This window comes from Apteryx rowi, unplaced genomic scaffold, assembly GCF_003343035.1.
Source record: "Apteryx rowi isolate R43461 unplaced genomic scaffold, aptRow1 scaffold_183, whole genome shotgun sequence".
NCBI classification, from domain to species: Eukaryota; Metazoa; Chordata; class Aves; order Apterygiformes; family Apterygidae; genus Apteryx; species Apteryx rowi.
Window position 1 is genome coordinate 1596351 of NW_020448119.1, and position 18442 is coordinate 1614792.

At 49.3% G+C, this 18442-nt stretch overlaps 2 protein-coding genes across 11 annotated transcripts in view; both read right to left on the reverse strand.

The window, feature by feature from the left end:
• LOC112964043 (dynein light chain 1, axonemal-like) overlaps positions 1–8369 on the reverse strand; it is a 26658-nt gene extending 18289 nt beyond the window's left edge. For 7 of the 10 annotated variants that reach the window (XR_003252819.1, XR_003252820.1, XM_026061658.1 and 4 more), the window contains exons 1-3: positions 7811–8157; positions 4876–5078; positions 3812–3994 (exon numbers count right to left, since the gene is read on the reverse strand). Coding sequence is in view for 8 of the 10 variants with exons in the window: in XM_026061658.1 (XP_025917443.1) it covers positions 3812–3994; positions 4876–5078; positions 7811–8054 (630 nt within the window). In the remaining 2 variants the exon portion in view is untranslated. Of the gene's footprint in view, positions 1–85; positions 450–515; positions 4438–4875; positions 5079–7810 lie in introns of those variants that run through there. The other 3 variants (XM_026061652.1, XM_026061659.1, XM_026061660.1) reach the window with 3 other exon arrangements.
• Positions 8370–8609: 240 nt separating this feature from the next.
• LOC112964045 (acyl-coenzyme A thioesterase 1-like) lies at positions 8610–13839 on the reverse strand. Its single transcript, XM_026061664.1, has 3 exons — positions 13239–13839; positions 11502–11704; positions 8610–9758 (listed from the first exon to the last, which is right to left on the reverse strand). Exons 1-3 carry the CDS (start codon positions 13837–13839, stop codon positions 9153–9155), a joined length of 1410 nt encoding a protein of 469 aa, XP_025917449.1. The 3' UTR covers positions 8610–9152.
• Between the last annotated feature and the right edge of the window lie 4603 nt (positions 13840–18442).

Here is an 18442-nt window from a genome sequence, read left to right on the forward strand (position 1 = left end):
CGCCGCCAGGCAGGCCGCCACCCTGCGGGCCAGCGCCCTCCCCGCCAGGCGCCCGCCTGCCCGCGCCGGCACTGAACGGACCCACCATTGCCGTTGCTACCGTTAACGCTCCGGTTGCTATGGCACGGCGGCCTCCCGCGCATGCGCAGCGCCGGCGGCTCTTCTAGGTGGGAGGGGCTAGCACGAAGGCAACCACACCTGGCGACCATAGAGATGCACCGCCAGAGAAAGTCCCCCTCCCGGAAGTTGCGTACGGGGCGATCCGCGACGCATTGTGGGACACGCCGGAGGGGGGCGTGGTCGTCCTGCACGGTGTCAGCTGATGGCCGTGGCCGCTGGAGCTCGGCCGCCGCCCCGTCCCGCGCCCGCCCGGGACTCCTCACTGGTAACTGCCTCACTTTGAAGTCTTTCCGCACAAGCGGGTGAGCGAGAGGGTTAAGGACAGAGAGCTTCACACCTCCTTCCCCCACCCGGCTGCCTGCAGCAATAATAATAAAAAAACATGCCACACCATCCTAGCATCATTATATACATTTTATTTAAGTCAATCAGTGAAAAAAGTTAATTTGCAAATTACAAATAGTGTCTGCACAAAATGATCCTGTAATACAAACCATACATTGAGCAGTAACTTGATCCAGTAAGGTATGATTCGTAACATGGTCTACTTACTACAGCTGGCCCAAGTGTCAGCTTTTGGCTGATAACATTTAGTGGATAACACAACCCGGTGCTGTTAGAGTCACCCAGACTTTGCCTGCTGCTCTCTGCAAGGAGCAGATGAGCCATAGCTTTTTCAGACTGCAGCACTGGTCATCCTTAAGTCAGCGGGTGTTTCTGGAACCCCAAGCCTAATTTTGCCTCCATCATGAGATAGCCCCAAATTTAGCTAATAAAGCTAAGCCATCCATCCAAGCAATATTCTCAATAAAATGCTGTGGGAGTTTTGCCATGTAAAGTATGTGAAACAGTGTAAATAATATGGCTTTAAGGCCACAGTCACTCATTTTAACACATACTATAAATATTTCTGGTACTCCCCATTCAGGAAATAAATATATTATCTACATAGTGTCTAAGATGCATCTTTGGTCTCCAAGTAGCATTGTAAGTATACAAAACATCAGTGCAAAAGCAGGCCACTTTTCTACAGACCATTTTGTGAATAATTTTGGCCATGAGTATCCTGCCCTGCTCCTAAAGGTATTTCCACAATAAAGTTATGTTCTTTTTATTTTTCTTCCCTTCTTTGTTTAAAAAACATATTGCTCAGCTTTCCAAACGAATTATTCAGAAACAAAAAACATGCTGAATTCTTACAGAGCCTTGCCTTTTAACAAAGGAGGTGTTACTTCTCTTTTAAATTGTATATACCTGTTAATAGCTAGTAAGAATTCTTTTAAAGGTTTGTGCTTTAGAAATAAATTTGGAGATTTTTAAGCTACCTGGGTTTTGTTCTAATTACAACGTAACATTTGCTTCCTGAAACTCCAGCTTGTGATCTTGCATGGCACTGGATATTCTGTGGAGGACTGCAGTGTAGAGACATGGGTATCAGTACCAGGAGGGTAACAAAATGGGGTTAGAGGAGGCACTGTTCAACTAAAGCCAATTGCACAGTTAGCTCTGACTGCTGGAGATCCACATGAGGAGGGCAGACAGTGCAAAAGGAAACCTTTGGACAATGCTTTCTTCTACGGTTATGACCTGGAGTGGCTTTGGCAAAAAGGCAGGGTACGAAGCATGGGCAACACCAATACGCACATCACAGCAGGCTGCCAACCTGGACTCGTAGGCAGCCAGTTTTAGTGCAGATTCAAACACCAGAAATGACCCTGGCAAGGCCACTTCAGTTAAAAAGTTTAGAAAGGCTAGCCGTGAAGACATTTTGAGTGGAGTGAGTATGGTAGAGTTTATCTCGTAAGAAGTGAATAGCTAAACTGTTCAATTGGAAGTGATGGTGTATATGGAGAACACGACTTGCACTCAAATGATAAGGAGTAGTATTGAGTTGCAGAACAAAGCTAATGAGACCTGAGCACAAGCATAATGACAGTTAATTGGAGAGAAAAGATCCCTCAGAGCAAACCAAAATTCAGTACCATAAATGAAGGGTTTGTAACTTCCTGGAAAGCCCTCAAAATGGTCTGGAAAAAAAATGACCCTGGAAGGAGAACTGTATCGACACAGGACCTTATTAAACAGGCCTCCAGCACTGGCACCACTTCAGCAGGACCCTCTCAAGAAATCAAGTCATTTTGGAAGAAGTTGTTTCTTTCTACCCAAATGGTGGGAGAAATAAGGCACTAACTAAAAATTAATTTGGATGAAAAACAATCCCCGGCAGCCATGGGAAAGATAACCTTAGCTTTTTTTTTTTAATATTATGATTTTAAGTTAATCATTGCCATATTTCAGCTTTTTAGTCAGTCTTGCAATCTTCTGTTGGCCAGGTTTTCTGTTTCTCAACTTGGCCTCCTCCCTAGAAACAGCTGTCAGCATCTGCTGACATCATTACCAGAGAGTTCCACAAGTAACTAATCCAAAATTTAGTGGCAGGTGTTACTATTTTAAGGAAAGCAATGAAGAGAGAAGTAAGAGTTTCACATAACTGTATTTAACCACGCTACCCAGCAGAACTTTAATACCCTGAATGTCAACTGCCAGTCCAAGACATGATAGGAACAGATGAGTCCCTGCTGATTACATCACTAGTACAAGGTAGTGCTGGCACTGCCATTCTCCCTAGATGACAGTAAAAGTACTCTTCATTTTCTCACTCTATAGGTAGTTTTTTGTTGGAAAGAAGCATTGACTATGTTGGCAGAAGACCACTGTCTAAGGTGAAGGTACAAAAGACTCATTACAAATAGATACTCCTGGCTTCACAGAGATAGAAGACATTTCCAAAATATATATGGCTGTAAATTGGAGACTTCTGGGCTGAAGTAGCTTGATTCAGACCCAAAGCCAGAATCATTTTTCATTTTGATGTCAAAGTTTATCATCCATAGGTTGCCATCATTTCCCCATGTGGGAACCAGTCTGCCATTTCTGACAGTGCAGAATGGCTTGCTAAGTTCTTTAAGTCATAAATACTGCAGGCAAGAAAGTACCTACCGCTCTCTTCAGACACTTGTTTCTTTATACCAAGACCAATTCAGGCTGGCAAATTTGTACTAAAATGCAGCCTATTTATTATCATTGTTTCACTTCTCCTGAGGATGCCTAGTTACAGTAACTTAGACTAATCCAGACAAATCCCCTTGTGTTTGGATTTATGCACGTAGCTGAGCTGTCATTTGGTTATTTCATATTTCAGACCTTTTCTCAGTCAGTCCCTCCAATTCTCTAGTCATTTTGGTGGCTCAAGCTCAGTCCTCTGCAACTCAGCAGYAGCTTTTAGGTACTGAAGTGTTCATCCCAAATGCAAGTGCAGAAACTCCTGAATCTTTCCCCAGGAGTGTTCCTGTGCATGGGCATGTGCTTTGCTCTCTCCACCCCCCAGGACAGGTACCCCCAGAACACGATCCACAGCTACCTGACAGAATGGAGTAGAAGGAGGATCGATTCGGTGGCCTGCTCCTGGGTAACTCAAGAGCTCAAAGTTTTCTTTCCCATGCTGGCGCAGACGCCCAATTGCCAGCTCAGCATATAAGGAGCTCTTCCACATACGATCATCTTCTCCTACCACTAAGAGAAAGTGACCTTCAGCTTTTTCTATGGGGATTGTGCAAGGAGAATTAGCAGGATTCATTGGGTCATCCAGAGCTTCAAAAGTGTCAAATACACCAGCGTCAGAAACACTGACCTTATCCATATCAAAACGCAGCCCAGGCAGAGTCATCTCACCATAATGGAGGTCTGCAACTGTGTTCGAACTACAGCCGGAGATACAGACAGCAGCCACTACTTCTGGCAGGAAGGTGATCATGGAGAGTGCTAATTCTGCCCCTTTCCCAGTCCCAATCACTCCAACTCCTGGCCCCTTCACCTTCAGATAAGGCGGTGGGGGAGGGGAACAGAGGAAGAAAGGAATACAGGAAGTATGCATTATAATAGGATTAGCCATTAAATGCCTCTGGAGTTGTGTTATACAGAAAAGGTTACATAAATCATTGACRTTACCAGTTGGAAGGCTACAGCCTGGAGCCAGGCTCCTTCCTCTAAGTGTCTTATTTTTCAGGGACAACAGATGTTAAATCCGTTAAAATAACAAAAACACAGTATTTATGCTAGGCACAGAAGATACAATCGCTTGGACCTCACCTAGTCCCAACTGCATATTTTGATCCAAATACTTTCTCTTTTTTCCAGAACAGGTAGCAGGAAATTCAAGTACAGTCTATTGCTATATACATCTCAGGCAAGTAAAGTAATCTTGCAAATGACATGTGAGAATTAGGTGAGTATTATTTAGTCTTGTCCTTTTCCAGTCTGGAAAGTAAAACCGAAAGTAACTTCCTAAGTCATCAAATACATTCCCTTGCTGATTATTAAGCAGTTTTCTACCATCCTTTCACAAGCTAATTACTTTCCATTTTTAAAGTAGTATATCTTTATCACCATTGCTCCTGTTCAGAGGCTGTTCCAGCACTTCACTGTTCTAATGATCAGGAATCTTCTAGCTTCCAGCATAAGTTTATTTAATGGCCAGTTTTGCCCATTTTTTAATGGCCAGTGTGCTGGAAGAAAGAAATTCACTCTCTGCAGTCATAAGCATAGTCACCTGTGTAAAACCTATGCTTTTTCCATTACTGAGCCAAAACCTGCTCAAGAGAAACTGACACTCCAAGGAAATCACTGATGCTACTGGGGCATGGCTGCTGAATCCTCTCCAGTTCCTTGTCTGGAGAAACCTCGCATTACACTCACCTTCGGGTGACGCTGTAGAAATCTAGCTGCGTCCTCAAAGTACTCGAGTTTGAATTCTTTCATGACCTTAGGCAGATCTTCAAAGTCAAAGTAAGGCAGAGAAAGAGCAGCAAAACCATGGGTGGCCAGAAGGCTGGATCTAAATTCAATTAAACCCCCTTCATCACCGTACATGTCAATCACTCCTGGAAAGGGGCCATCTCCTATATTAAATAAAGAGGTAGAGAAGACAATAAGTTATCAAACAGGACACTACAAAGTATCTAATGAAAAGTGAAGAGGAAAATACAGCAGGCATAATACACTTTCTATTACTGCTTATTACTTTTCCACTTCTACAGTGGAGAATACAGAATTAGTGCTGTAACCTACTCTAGCTATTTCAAACCAGRAATAGTTCCTTACCTTCCTGTAAAATATGTAAACAGTTAACAAATATTTTTTAACCGTTTTAAATGTATTTTTCAATAATCTTAACTTCCCATCCTGCAAACAATCATACTCTAAATCAGATGTTTTCCCCACAAACAAGTCATACTTTAATTAGCAAAGTGCAAGCACATTACTATATAGGCAATTGCATTGAGCCTATAGAAATAAATTCTACAAGACTTGCACAAACTCTGGAAAAAAAAGTGCATTGAGAAAAACATAGCAAAGAGACACCTGGGTGAAATTAGCTACACTTACTAGCTCTGTCTCAGCATCAGCACTGCAACAGTTGGCAGCAGAACTGCTATTGCAAGTGTGAAGAGACAGAGGGTAAAACTGAGTGTTCTCTGTGTGTGTGTGTGTGTGTGTGTGTGTGTGTGTGTGCGTGTGTGTGGTTGTGTGAATGTGTGTGTGGCTGACAGATACACAGATATACACACACATATACATGTATATGAACAGTCCCACTGAACTGCAGAAATATTCAAAACCACAACTTTAAGTGGACATGCTTTCGCAGCCAAAGTCTTCTTGTGATATTACTGTCTGCCATGGTAGCAGACTTTGAGCTAAAGGGTTGGATATCCTTACAACTATAAAGACCCCAATTTTTTGTCCTTTTTTTGACTGGCCACCAGATGTCACCACTGACTCATTCAGATCCAGATCACCACAACTATCTAGCAGAAAAGAGATCTACTTGTGCAGAAGTGCATTAACACTCCTAAGTTACCTATGTGCAACAATTAAAGAAAAGACCTCTGACATTTCAAGGTACTTGAGAAAACAAAGTTTAGGACAAGACACACTAGATGATGGAAACCTCATAACTTAGAATATTAGGAGGTCAGAAAAGCACTGAAATATGGCRATTTTTTTTTTTCTTTTTCTTTCAGTTCTAAATTTTTTCCTCAGGAGTTTAATATTCTGCTGGGAAGAAAATCAGTCTGAATACATTTCTTATCATGATGCCATGATCAAGAGAAACGTTTAGTTAACAATAGTCAGCCTAGATGGCTAGAAAAGAAAGGTATTCACTTATTTATCATGCCTACATAGAAAATTCTTTAGCAAAAATATATCAGAATACAGTCAAACAAAAATGTTTTTTTATCTCTCATGAAGACAACCTTTAACTTATACAAGGATCCCAGACTGCCTTCCTGAGTGCCTACTCATGTCCAAGTGTGCAGTTTTTGCATAGTACAATAAGAAGCAGGATAAATGGAGCTAGACATCTTTACTACTGCTTAAAAATAAACAAATAAATAAAATGGAACTCTTATAAAAGAAGTTTCTCATTTCAGACATATTGCAAACATAATTTAAGCTAGTCAAAGTGAGATGACATGAGTAAGGTCAGTTCACCTCTGAGAATCCTATCTTAACAATATTAACATTTTTCCCTCCCTAAAGCACGCAAAGTATGGTGGTAATGTTGTAACTGGATACTCCACTGAGAAGAATTTTAACGTCATTTAAGCAACGATTCCAGACTTTTCCACACTACTATTACAACACTGGACTTTCTAAAGGGACAAATGCAGCTCCAGGTTGCAGATCTCTGGATTCCCACTGAGCTTAGCAGAAACTCAGCTCATTCTCTAAGGCAGGATTTATCACAACAACGGGGTCTCAGTGTTGGAGAACCCAGAATGCTGACTAAACTTTTCATCCAAAACACAAAGTTCAATCTCAATTGTTTTTTTCTTCAGTGGACTTTGGATCCATGTCTAAATGGATAAAAAGATTATTGGTTTGGAAACCATTCACTGGAAAGACTTAGATCCATAAAAACTAGTGGTGCTTATGTGTTTTGCTGAACCAAGTCATTATAAATAAGAGACAATATAAGGACAGTTCTAGTAGGATAACACTCAGAAGTTTAAATCATGGCTTGAATGTTCAAACACCATGACACAGTGTAAGGTTTCATTCCCCAGCAACAGTAGCTGTCCATCAGAATATCGCACTTCATAAAGCACAGCCATCCCGCAGGTGCCACAGGCAGAACTTCCCCAGAAATCTATTTTGTATTTATAAAACCACCAAGAAACCACAGTAACAAAACTGTTAACTTAGCTTTGGCTCTAGTATAACAGAGAGATGGTGGCAGACTTATGTTTTCTATAACCTCCTTCCACTACTCTGTTTATTGGCATGTGTTTCACAGGGAGGAAAAACGCCTTCTAAAGTCGGTCCCACTCCAGGTAAAATCTGTGGGAGATTTTTCCACAAGCTCCTATAAGGACAGCGTATCAGCTTTGCTGAATACAAATTATTCTCGCAGCCCAGAACAATTGGCTGAAAGCCCTAGACAGGGAGCAGCGATGTGGTAAATGCAACAACGCCTGTTCTCATGTAGCTGCTGCCTGTCCCACGAAGCCGCGGCCCGCTGCTGCAGCAAGGCAGCCCTCCACGGGCCTCCTTAGGGACCGACCGGCGGGAAGAACGCCCAACCCCGCTGGGTGCCGCACAGGGAGGCCCGGGCCGGGGCACTCACCGGGCGGCAGGAAGAGGGAGCCCCGCACGCCTCCCTCCTTGAGCCGGATCCGCCGCACGCCGGGCGCCGTGAACCACCGCTCCACCTCGGCCTTGGCCATCACCGGACCGGGCATGGCGTCGGGCCGGCTGTGGCCCTGGTGCACCAGCATCTCCACCTTCATGGGGGTGCCGGTGCTGCGGGGCAGGAGCCGCTGGTAAGGCCGCTCCATGCCGGCGGGGGCGAGGCTCCAGAAGAGCCCCATGGGCTCCACGCCGGTGTAGTCGCCGCCGTGCGAGGCGTCCGTGCCCAGGTGCAGCTCGCCGCGGCCGTCGGCCCGGTAGTGCGCGCACGACTGGAAGAGGCAGCCGCGCTCGTCCGCCGCCACCGCCCGCAGCGTCACCGGCTGCCCCGGGCCCAGCCCCGCCACCCGCGTCTCCACGCGCTCGTCCGCCAGGCCAGCGGCCGGCGACACCGCCACGCTCACGGCCCGCCGCCGCGGGGGTGGCGGCGGCAGCAGCGGGGCACGGCACAGGGCCCGCACCGGGGCGGCGGCGGCGGCGGCAGTGGCTCTCCACATGGCGGCGAGGAGGCGAGCGCGACCCCCCGCCCCAACGGCCACAACGGGCGGTGCGGCCTCCTGCCCCCCAGGCAGCCTCAATCGAGAGCAGAGCCACCGCCCCCCAACCGCCCTCCCCGGCCCCGCCCCCCAACCGCCGCCGGCGCGGCTCGCCTCGTAACGGTTAACATCTCATATTGATCCATTAAAAAAGTAAACCCCAAACAGTGCCCACAGAATGCATAAATGCGCCTAACGTAATTCACATAAGACATGAGCCACGTTGATCAGCTACACCCGCTCGGCTTGGATTAGCAAGGCACAAATTTGTACATTTTTTAGTCAACAGGGCAAATTCACCTCACTAGCAACATCCAGTGCTTTCTCTTTCAAACAAGTATTTGGGTGGAAAACGTTACTCAAAACCAGCCCAGCAGGTCCCCAGGGAGTGGGCGAGAGGGCAGGGGCAGAAATTAAGCTGGGAGCCCCTCGCAGCGTGGGGCAGCAGGGACGTGACGACGCTGCCGTCACGGCCTCGCTGCCCCCTTCGCGCCTGCCGAGGAGCTGCGGTGCCAGCTCCGCAGCCCAGCTCCAGAGTGGGGCTCCGGGCGGAGTGGCTGCGCAGCGGGCAGTGCCGCGGGCCTGCTCTGGGACACGCGGCACCACCAGCATGACCCCATGCACGTCCGCCTCCGGAGAAACCCAACAGCTTATTCACAGCTATTCTTTGCTCTCATTCGGAGTCAATGAACAAAACAAACGTGAAACACCAGCACCTTCATCTGTAAAATAACCTAATGCACATCACAGCTTATTGGAGATCCCTGACAGCGTGCCAGCGAGGTGTTTGTGGAAAAAGGCTCGGATCTGCTGCCAAGCATCCACCTGTGCCTCACAGTGCGCCTTGGGCTCCCCTCCCCACACCACTGGCCTGCCGACTAGCAGGTGCATCGAGGCTGCACACATTGGGAAAAAGGGGGGTTCGATATAGTGCCCTGCCCCAGGGTAACAGATTATCTCAGGCTTTGCCTTCCCATGAGCTTGCAAACGTTTGCTCCCCTCAACCGCAAAGAATTCGCTTTTCCAGTTGCGATCATCCTGGCCAACAATGAACAAGAAGCGACACTCGGCCTTCTCCAGGGGGATAAAGCTCCGGCGGTCAGGCCCCTCTAACGGGTTGTTCAGGACGTCGATGATATCCGCAACCCCGGACTCGTTGAACTTGACGCGGCTTGCATTGATGCCGAGGGGTGGAATGGTGACATCCTTGTAGCGCAGCACAGCGCCCACGTTTGCCACTGAGCCGTTGATGAGGGCGGTGGCAGTGATGCCCTTTAGGAAGGAGGCCATGGAGAGGCACAGGTCGCCCCCTTTGGAGATCCCAAGCAACCCAATTCCTGGACCTTTAACCTGGAGGGGAGAGAAAGAGAAACCACAAGCAATGAACCATTTAAAGCGTTGCTGTGTTAACAGCAGCCTCTGTCCTGACTGCAGGTATAGGCCCCTAACGTCCTAAGTGCAGGGTCTGCATTGGAGGGGACCCTGGCACAGCTCTGGGCTTGGTTTATGATCACAAGCCCTGCTGAGACTGCAGCAACATCCTAACAAAACCACCAGGCTCCGTGCTGAAGCATATGCAGAGAGCACAGCTCTGTTTGCAAAAAGCCAGGCAGACCAGTAGCTCCAGATTCACTTTGCTCATAAGGCAGCTTGGGAAAGCAGAGGGAAGGGAGAGGGGAGGCCTCTTCTTCAAATGCTTTCTTTCAGTGGAAAATGTTCAAAATCAGTAATGATTATGACACTGTCATTTAGTTATCCTAAGGTATTTCTTATATTCAAACACTGTTGTTGATTCTCCTATTAGGAGGAGACATAGGGTAGCACCCTAACACGGGGTGGCAGGACTCTATCACCTCTCTCTTGTTTCTTCATTATGCTTGGTGTCTTACTCACACTGAAAAGGAAGTATTTTGAGGTAGCTTACTCATTAAAATGTATCTTAAAAAAATTAACCTATTAAAAACCTCTTTCAAGCCATTTGTAAGACCCTACAGAGTTAATATAGACTAGGTTAGCTTCTTTTTCTTTTCCACAGGCAACTTAACCAGAGTAGTAAAGCTAAATGATTTTACAGGTGGCTGAAATCCTCTAAGAACACTGGAAGAAGTGAATTACTCCAATATCCAAAGAGCCTCGGGATAAGAGGCTCCGAGATAGCACCAAAATTTCATACCTTTGATACTTACCATCAGCATAATAGGCTCCAAACCCACTGACTCTGAAGCATGGAAAGAGGGAAAGTATAAAATATGGCTGCAACTTTGCAACATGTAAAGAACATGGTGGGGGGTATTAATGGAAGCGTTAATGGGAGGCTGGGGTGCTGTTCGCAGAAAGAAAAAAAAGAGAGTAAAAAAGGCAATTTTCAGGAGTTTTTGGACAGAAGGGTAGCACCAGAAGTTAGGGCTTAGGTGACTGAAGGGCAACGAAAGCCTTAAAATGCTCATCTTTCTGAGGTTGGGGATGGTATTTAGTTTAAAGGTGAGCTCTCCTTGTACAGCCCTAGTTATTGTCATGCACAGCTATTTGGAAGCAGATGCAGAACACAGCAGGGCTCTCTTACAAAAGGTGCAGACTTAGAAGGCCCCTGAGCTCACAACCAGCTACTAGAAACCACATTCCCCAAATACCAACTTTTGGACCGACTATAACAGCCTATCCAATATACAGCAAGAAATGCGCACTGGTGGACTTCCTTGAGCCATGGATCACAGAGGCTTATCATGTGTTACATGGCTGAGAAGGGCATTAGCTCTCAAGGGCATTCTACAAAGCATAAACCCAAAAATCCCATCAGAAGTTTGATAAGCCCTGAGGTAACTGGTTCCCCAGTGAGGACACAGGGTTGAATGGAGCAGAAATTACCAATATATGACCCAGGTGTTACTCTATTACCCAGCCAGTTCAAAGGAAGAATTGGAATAACTGCTAGAGAACCAYTATAATGGGAGTATAAGATACGAAACAAATTATTTAAGACAGCTTGAACAGAGATGCTATTTTAAGTACAGCAGCTCTGCCCCATCTGCAGTCTGACAGGACCTGATTAATGAGAGTTCCCTGTGGTGAGAGGATGTCAATGAACAAACTGACCTGTCTGTGTTGCAACATATAGTTTATGGCTTCTTCAAAATATTCCAGGTGGAATTCCTTCATATCTTTGGGGAGATCTTCATAGCCGTAGTAAGCCAGAGCCAGCACAGCAAAGCCATAGCTGGCCAGCAGGCATGCCCTGTATTCAGGGAGCCCCCCTCCTGTTCCATATATATCAATTATTCCTGGAAAAGGGCCATTTCCTGAAAGAGACCACATAACACATTAATTCATAATTTTTCATTTATATCCCAAATTCACAGGTCTGGGAATATATCTCTTTTTAAAAGAGAAAAACAAACAGCAGTAACAGAACTGGAACTAAGGGTCCTAATTTCTGTGTCAGTTTTCAATAAATGGCTGAATTGCTTCAAAATTAAATAAGACAGCACAAAATAGCAAGCCAGCTAATGTTTTAGTTAACATCAGGGAACATATGGCTTGAAGAGAAGGGATCCCTTGGCAGTCATATCTAGCTATCTACATCATCATGAAAATGTATCAGGCTCCCTTCAAAAACACCCAGTAGGTTTCTCCCCATTGCATCCCGCAACAAACTGATCCAAAAATCTCATCTTCTGATGGTTCCAGCTTCTCAGTTTCAGTGTAAACATCCTATGGCCAGTTTATTCTGGCACTAAGTGGGAAGAAAATATTTGCAACCAGGCTTGCTAACCTGGTGAGGGAAGCTTTAAATTAGGTTCATCGGGGGGCAGGGACTGAAGTCTAGAATTGAGAGGAAGAGCTGTAAACTAATAAGGAAGTATGGAAAGGAGGAGGCCATGAGGGAGAAGGCTGGAAAGAGAAGCAGCAGAGTTAGGACTCTAGACTTTAGGAGGGCAAACTTCAACTTATTCAGGGAATTACTAGCTGACTCCCCTGGAAAACAGTGAAGAAGGGGAAAGGTGACTCAAAGACATCTGACACCATCTCCCACGCTACTCCCATTTGGAAACTCAAAGGGTAGTGACCAACGGTTTGATGTTCAGCCGGCAGCCAGGAGCAAGCAGATTACCTCTGGGGTTGTTACTGAGGTACGTACTGCTTAACACCTTTATCAACAGCCTGGATGGTGGCACAAGGGGCATCCTCAGCAAATTTGCAGATGAGACTAAATTCGAGAGAGCACTGACACAACGAATGTCAGAGCTTCAGTCCAGAGGGACCCTGATGAACTTAGGACTGGGCCAACAAATACGTCACAAAGTTCAACACGGAGAAGCGTGAAGTTATTCACTGGGGGCAGAATAGCCTCCCGCCCTGGGAAGCAACAGCCTGAGTAGCAGCCCTGCTGAAAGGGCCTTGGCCTTAGGCTGGACACCAGGCTGAACACAAGCCARCGAGGCGAACCCAGACGCTGGGCGGCATGCAGAGGAGGGTGGCCAGCAGACCGAAGGGGTTATTGATGGGGCCAGTGCCCAGTGCCAGCTCCTGGCTCTGGGGAAGCACCGAAACCGGGGAGGGCTCTGGCGAGGCTCAGGGTCCGGGGGGCAGGCGGCCTCCCGGCAGGGTTAAGAGCACTGAATGGCTCCCAGCCCCGTGAAAGGTGCCTGCAGAGAGGACGGAGCCGAGCTCCCCTCTGCAGCGGCGAAGCCGTACGAGGAGGTGCGGCCCGACCAAGCAGTACCGGGTGCCCGGGGAGCGCAGGCCCGGGCCTGGGGCCGTGGCAGGCGGCGGCGCCCATGGGGCAGGAGCCCGGCGCCGCAAAAGGGCAGCACAGCCACGGCTGGCACTCACCGGGAGGCAGGAAAAGCGTCGCCCGGATCCTCCCCTCTCGCACCGGGACTCTCTGCACCCCGTCCCGCAGGAACACCCGCTCGTGCTCAGCCTGCGCCAGGAGCCGCCCGGGCGGAGGCCCGTGGCCCTCAAACACCTCCAGCAGCAGGCGCAGTGGGGTCCGCACGTCCCGCTTCACCAGCCGCCAGAAGGGCTTCTGGGGCTGCAGAGCCCAGAGCAGCCCCATGGGCTCCAGGCCGGAGAAGCTGCCCCCCGGCAGCGCGGGGCAGCGGGCGAGGTCCAGCTCCCCGTCGTCCTCCACCTGGTACCGGGCGCAGGCCTCGAAGAGCTCGCCCGTCTCGTCCTGCAAGGATGTCCGCAGCGTGACCTGCTGCCGCGGGCTGAGGCCCTGCACGGCGATGGCCAGCGGCTCGTCGAAGAGGCTGCGGGCAGCCGGCGAGAAGCGGACGGTGGGGGCCGTGGAGGACAGGCCGCGGGCGGCCACCGCTCCGGGGGTCTGCATGGGGCTGCAGCACAGCGAGCCGGGGCCGGGCCGGGGGAGCCGCTTCTGCCAGCGCCAGGCGCCGGTGCGGCGCAGGGAGCGGGCAGCGACCCGCCACATAGCCCCGCCGCCGCTTCCGCCCCGGGGCGGGCGCCCGGGCACGGAGAGCTGCTGGCACCGCCCCGCCGGGGCGGGACTTGCGGCTACCTCCCCCCGGCCCCGGCCCGCTCGCTGCCCGCCGCGGCGTCTCTGCCGGCGGAACTGCGTGGCCTGGAGCGCGGCTCTGCGGCTGCCTGGCCCGGAGCGGCTCTCCCGCACCAAGCGCTGCCTCCTCCGGCTCAGCCTGGGGGGCTCCTCCGGCCCTCTCCCCCCGGGTGCCCCCCCGAGCTGGGCCGCGGCCCTGGGCGAGCGCAGGCCTGTGAGGCACTCCTCACTATCATCTTCTTTATAAAACCGAGCGGCCAGAGGTGTTCACAAACCGCAGAGCAGAGTCGTGGTCAGAAGTCACGATCGGGACACAGAAAGGAGAGGGAGCCTGCGCGTGACCGCTCTCCCTGTGATATCTCCTCCTTGCGCTCTGTCTTTGCACCAGGCCAGTGAAGCCCAAAGGCCATAACCCACAGCGAAACCGTAAGGTGGCTGGTGAGATGGGGGGCGGGGGCGCAGCATGGCAAAACAGCTCCTTGCATGACTGACACACCTCAGGGCCAGGAGTGAAACCCCCGGCCGGGGAGCATGCTTCTGAAGGAAAGGTAGAAACACGGTGCGGAAGGCAAATGAACAGCCCTTCCAGAGGGATGAGCTGATTCCCAGCAGCGAGCACACTCTTAAACACACACCCTGGCATCCTGGTTCTGACACACCATGTGGTAGACTTCCTGCAGCTCAGCAGCAGAAATGTTTCCGCTTGTGATAAGGCATTCAGGGAAAATCTGGTGAAATCCCTGAGCCTGCGGGAGACACATTTAAAAATACGTGTCCAAAGCACTGGAGAGGGCAGGTGGGAGATGCCACCATGACTTTGTCCAGCTCAGGGTCCACCTGGCCAGCTGCTGTGGAGGGGGCAGGGAGGCTCTGGTGGCCTTTCTACCAGCAGGGCCCTGCCCTTGGGGCCACAAGCCCTCCCTGGGGGAGGCAGCGCACTCTGGGCAGAGGGAGTTGTGCTGCCGGGCAGCGCTGAGCTCGCTGGCAGCTGTGGGCCGGGGTGGGCCGGGCAGGTGAGGAGCATGGGCCCCGGGACAGGGGCCATGCGGTCCCTGTGCACACTGGGGGCTTCTTTGCACACAGAGCTGTCACCCGGCGTGGTGAGGGCAGGAGCAGGCCCCGGCGTTGGCCTCAGCCTTGGCTGGCTCCACAGGCACAGTGAGGGCTGGCCAGGGCCCGTGGTGGTGGGTGCAGAGGTGGGGACAGCGCAGGCAGCGCAGGGGGCTGCTGTCAGCCAGCAGCAAGGCTACAACGTGGCTGCTGCCACCCCAGCAGGGTGAGACGGGGCATCAAGCTCTGCCCAGGGGTGGGAGTGGGAGCAAAGCCCAAACCCAGCCAAGGTGGGAGGAAGCCAGGACAGCACGGGCCTGGCCTTGCTTCATGTCCTCTTGCTGCATGTTCCTCCACACTGGTGCCCCGAGGTGTGGGCAAGATGGGTCACATCTCTGCCAGCCTCTGCCCAGCCCTGACAGCCACATGGCTGGGCTGATTGGGAATGACGGTTGTGCTGGAGGGGAGTGGGAAGGAGGGAGGGGCAGGCACTTTCACTGTATCCTCTTTACCAAGGTCAGGAAATGCCTGGATCTTCTTCTGACAGCACCGTTTCTCCTAGAAGAAACAGGAGAAAAGCATTGCATTTTCCCATCCAGCAAGGGAACTGAAATTTTTAAGCAACTGGAGCCCTCACCTTGGCTCATCAAGTGGTGTGTAGTTCCTGGCCACCATGCTCATGTATCCTTTCATGCTCAGTGCTGCAGGGAGAGGAGTAAAGGTCCTGATGTGTTAGAAGAGACTTGCTCCCACTCTCTCTTAACATTGTTATTATGAGTACGGACAGCAGGGTCCTGTAAGGGCTAAGTGTCCTCAGAGAAATATTAAATCTCTGCCCTTCCAAGAATAATTTGTGCAAGAGTTGAAAAACTGACATTCAGTCAGCCTTACCTCGACCTGGATGTTGCGCTCCTCAGGGAACCACAAAGGAAGAGCTGCCTCCTCAGGCTCCCTGACTCCTCCTGGGAGATGTTGGCAGAGGCGTGTCCCACGCCAAGCTCCCCGTATCTGTGTTTGTGGCTCAGAAATGAGTGGAAAGATGTGAGGGAATGCTCAGCATTGTCCTCGTTTGCAGTACCAGTAGTTAGAGGTATTGGGCAGAGTCTCAGCAGTCGTCCTTTCCCTGTGGAAATTGCTCTGTCCCTCCTGAAAAGGTCAGGTGCAAAATAACTGGCAGGACGCTCATCAGCAGAAAGTCAACATCATCTGTATAAGATGAAAATCCATCTTAGTGCTAATAATTGGCAATTTTTTCAGCATTGTGTTTAAGGCCTGCTGGCAGAGACAGTCTGTAGTGAAGGTGACTTGCCTCAGTTTCTCCTTCCCACTCCCGAATCAGCCTTTGATCACCATTTGGCTCATTTAGTAGGTGGTGGTGGAACACAGATTACAAGATGTGCTGGGTGGGGAAGGGTCTGGGAGCATCATTCTGCACTAATTCTCTCTTATCAGTAATGATCACTTATACAGATTTCTCATTCCAAAAGCAAAGTAGCAAATGTACCACATCCATGTTGGAGAAGTTTGTAGGACACAGAATGGCTTCTTGAATGGCCAGACTGTTTTGGGGCCAGGAGTGGGAATTATTGGCCAGAGCACGTCCTTCTAAAGGGGACATGAACACAAGGCACAGAAGACAAACAGCCCTTTTAGGGAGAAGAGTCAATTCCCAGAAGCCTGAGAGCTCTTAACCAGAAACACTGACATCCATTTTCTAATATCCTATATCATACACTTCTGCAGCCCAGCACTTAGTCACGTTTCCATTTGTGATAAAACAGGCCCACGCTGTGCTGGGGAGACGTCAAAGGCCGCCTGGCAGCCCGTAGCCGTAGCTGCAGCCCTGTCAGAGCCTGCAGCAGGGTGGGCTAAGCAAAGGGAGTCCTCTGGTATCGTGAGAGCATCTCTGAAGGGCGGCAGCTCGGCCCAAGCCCTGGTGGCTCACTGCTGCACAGGTTGTACCTCCCCACTGCCTTAGATAAGCTGTGGCAAACTTCCCAAAGGCAAGTGCAAACACATGATGGGATCTTAGAAGCAATCTCCCTTCAGCCTGCAGGAACAGATGCAGAGGAAGGTGTAGCTGCAGTCTCCCTCCCCATCCCCGGGCTTATCTCACAGTCACTGCCTTTTCTCTCCCGAACTCGGCCAAGCTGCAGGCTCCCTATGGAAAAGGAGACCCTTTCCCTGAATTTGTACATGTGAGTAATTGACAGCAAGGAAGAAGATGATTGCTTATGTATGGGGAGATCATAGTAATATGGTGAGTCCAGACACTTATTGAGAGATCTCCAAGCACTAAGGGTATACCCAGATATCTGACAATCTCATTTGGTCAAGGGCTGATTCTGATGTATACTTTCTGATGTTTACTTTCCTTGAAAGTAAAGAAAGCACAGTCAGGGATAAAAAGAAAAATATGAACCTAACTTTTCTCTCAGCTGTGGGTGTGCAAAACCTCGAATGTTAGTGGGATTTCACTGGTGCAGCTGTGAGCAGGGTTTGACCTGAGAAATGTAAAAGAATCTGTGAAATTGAGTCCTATGTCCTGGACATTGGTTGCCTTTCAGCTATTTGTTGAAAAAAAGCCTAGACGTCCTGCTAGGCATTGACCTGGAGCTCAGAGTGAGCTTTGACCTTACCACCCACAATGCTACCTCGTTAACGTAGGGGTGCCTGTGATTGAGGGTAATGGGAGAAAGGGAGGGTCACTGCAGAGCCCTGCTCCAGTCTAGAAGCTGCTCCTTGTATATGATGCCTTTGCTATGCCACCCATATGCATAGGTTCCCTGCCATCATAGGGAGGGCTACTGGAATACATTTGGCAATCTTTTTAAATGTTAGGGAAAGGACCCTTATCCGGTAATCTCTAAGCTTGAAAAGCAATTCAGGCCAGGCATGAAACAATAATGTCTCACAACAGTTTTTTTGCATACAGTGTTTCAAGTGGAATCCCCCACCATGATTAGTCCAAGACTGTTTTACCAAAGAGACTGATGATAAAGTGTAGGAAATTCACACAAATTTACCTCTTCTGATGAAATGGATCATGAATCATTAAATGTGACTTGACAGATCAGGTTTGTTTTAGTACATAACCTTTTATAACATCTAATTTGAGCCCTACTATTTATACTAATATTTTATTAATAAGGGGGTATTGTGTTTATTACTATTTGCTTATTACTGATCTGGATTATTTTACACCCCCCTCCAAAAGTGTAGAGGTTATATTTTGAATGTACATAGAGTATGTTCACACTATCAGTGTGGCTACCTCCCCTGTCACCCTCCAACACCAGTGTTCCACTTCTCCACACTGCATCCATGTCAGTTGGCTCTCATTAGGACTGAAGCAACTCAGTACCCATGAGAGGAAATCCAGGTGTGGTTGTCAGGCAACTAGGCATTAGGATGAAGTGCATCTGGACTAAATACCACTGCATTTTCAGCTTTTTGTTTTCTGGGAATA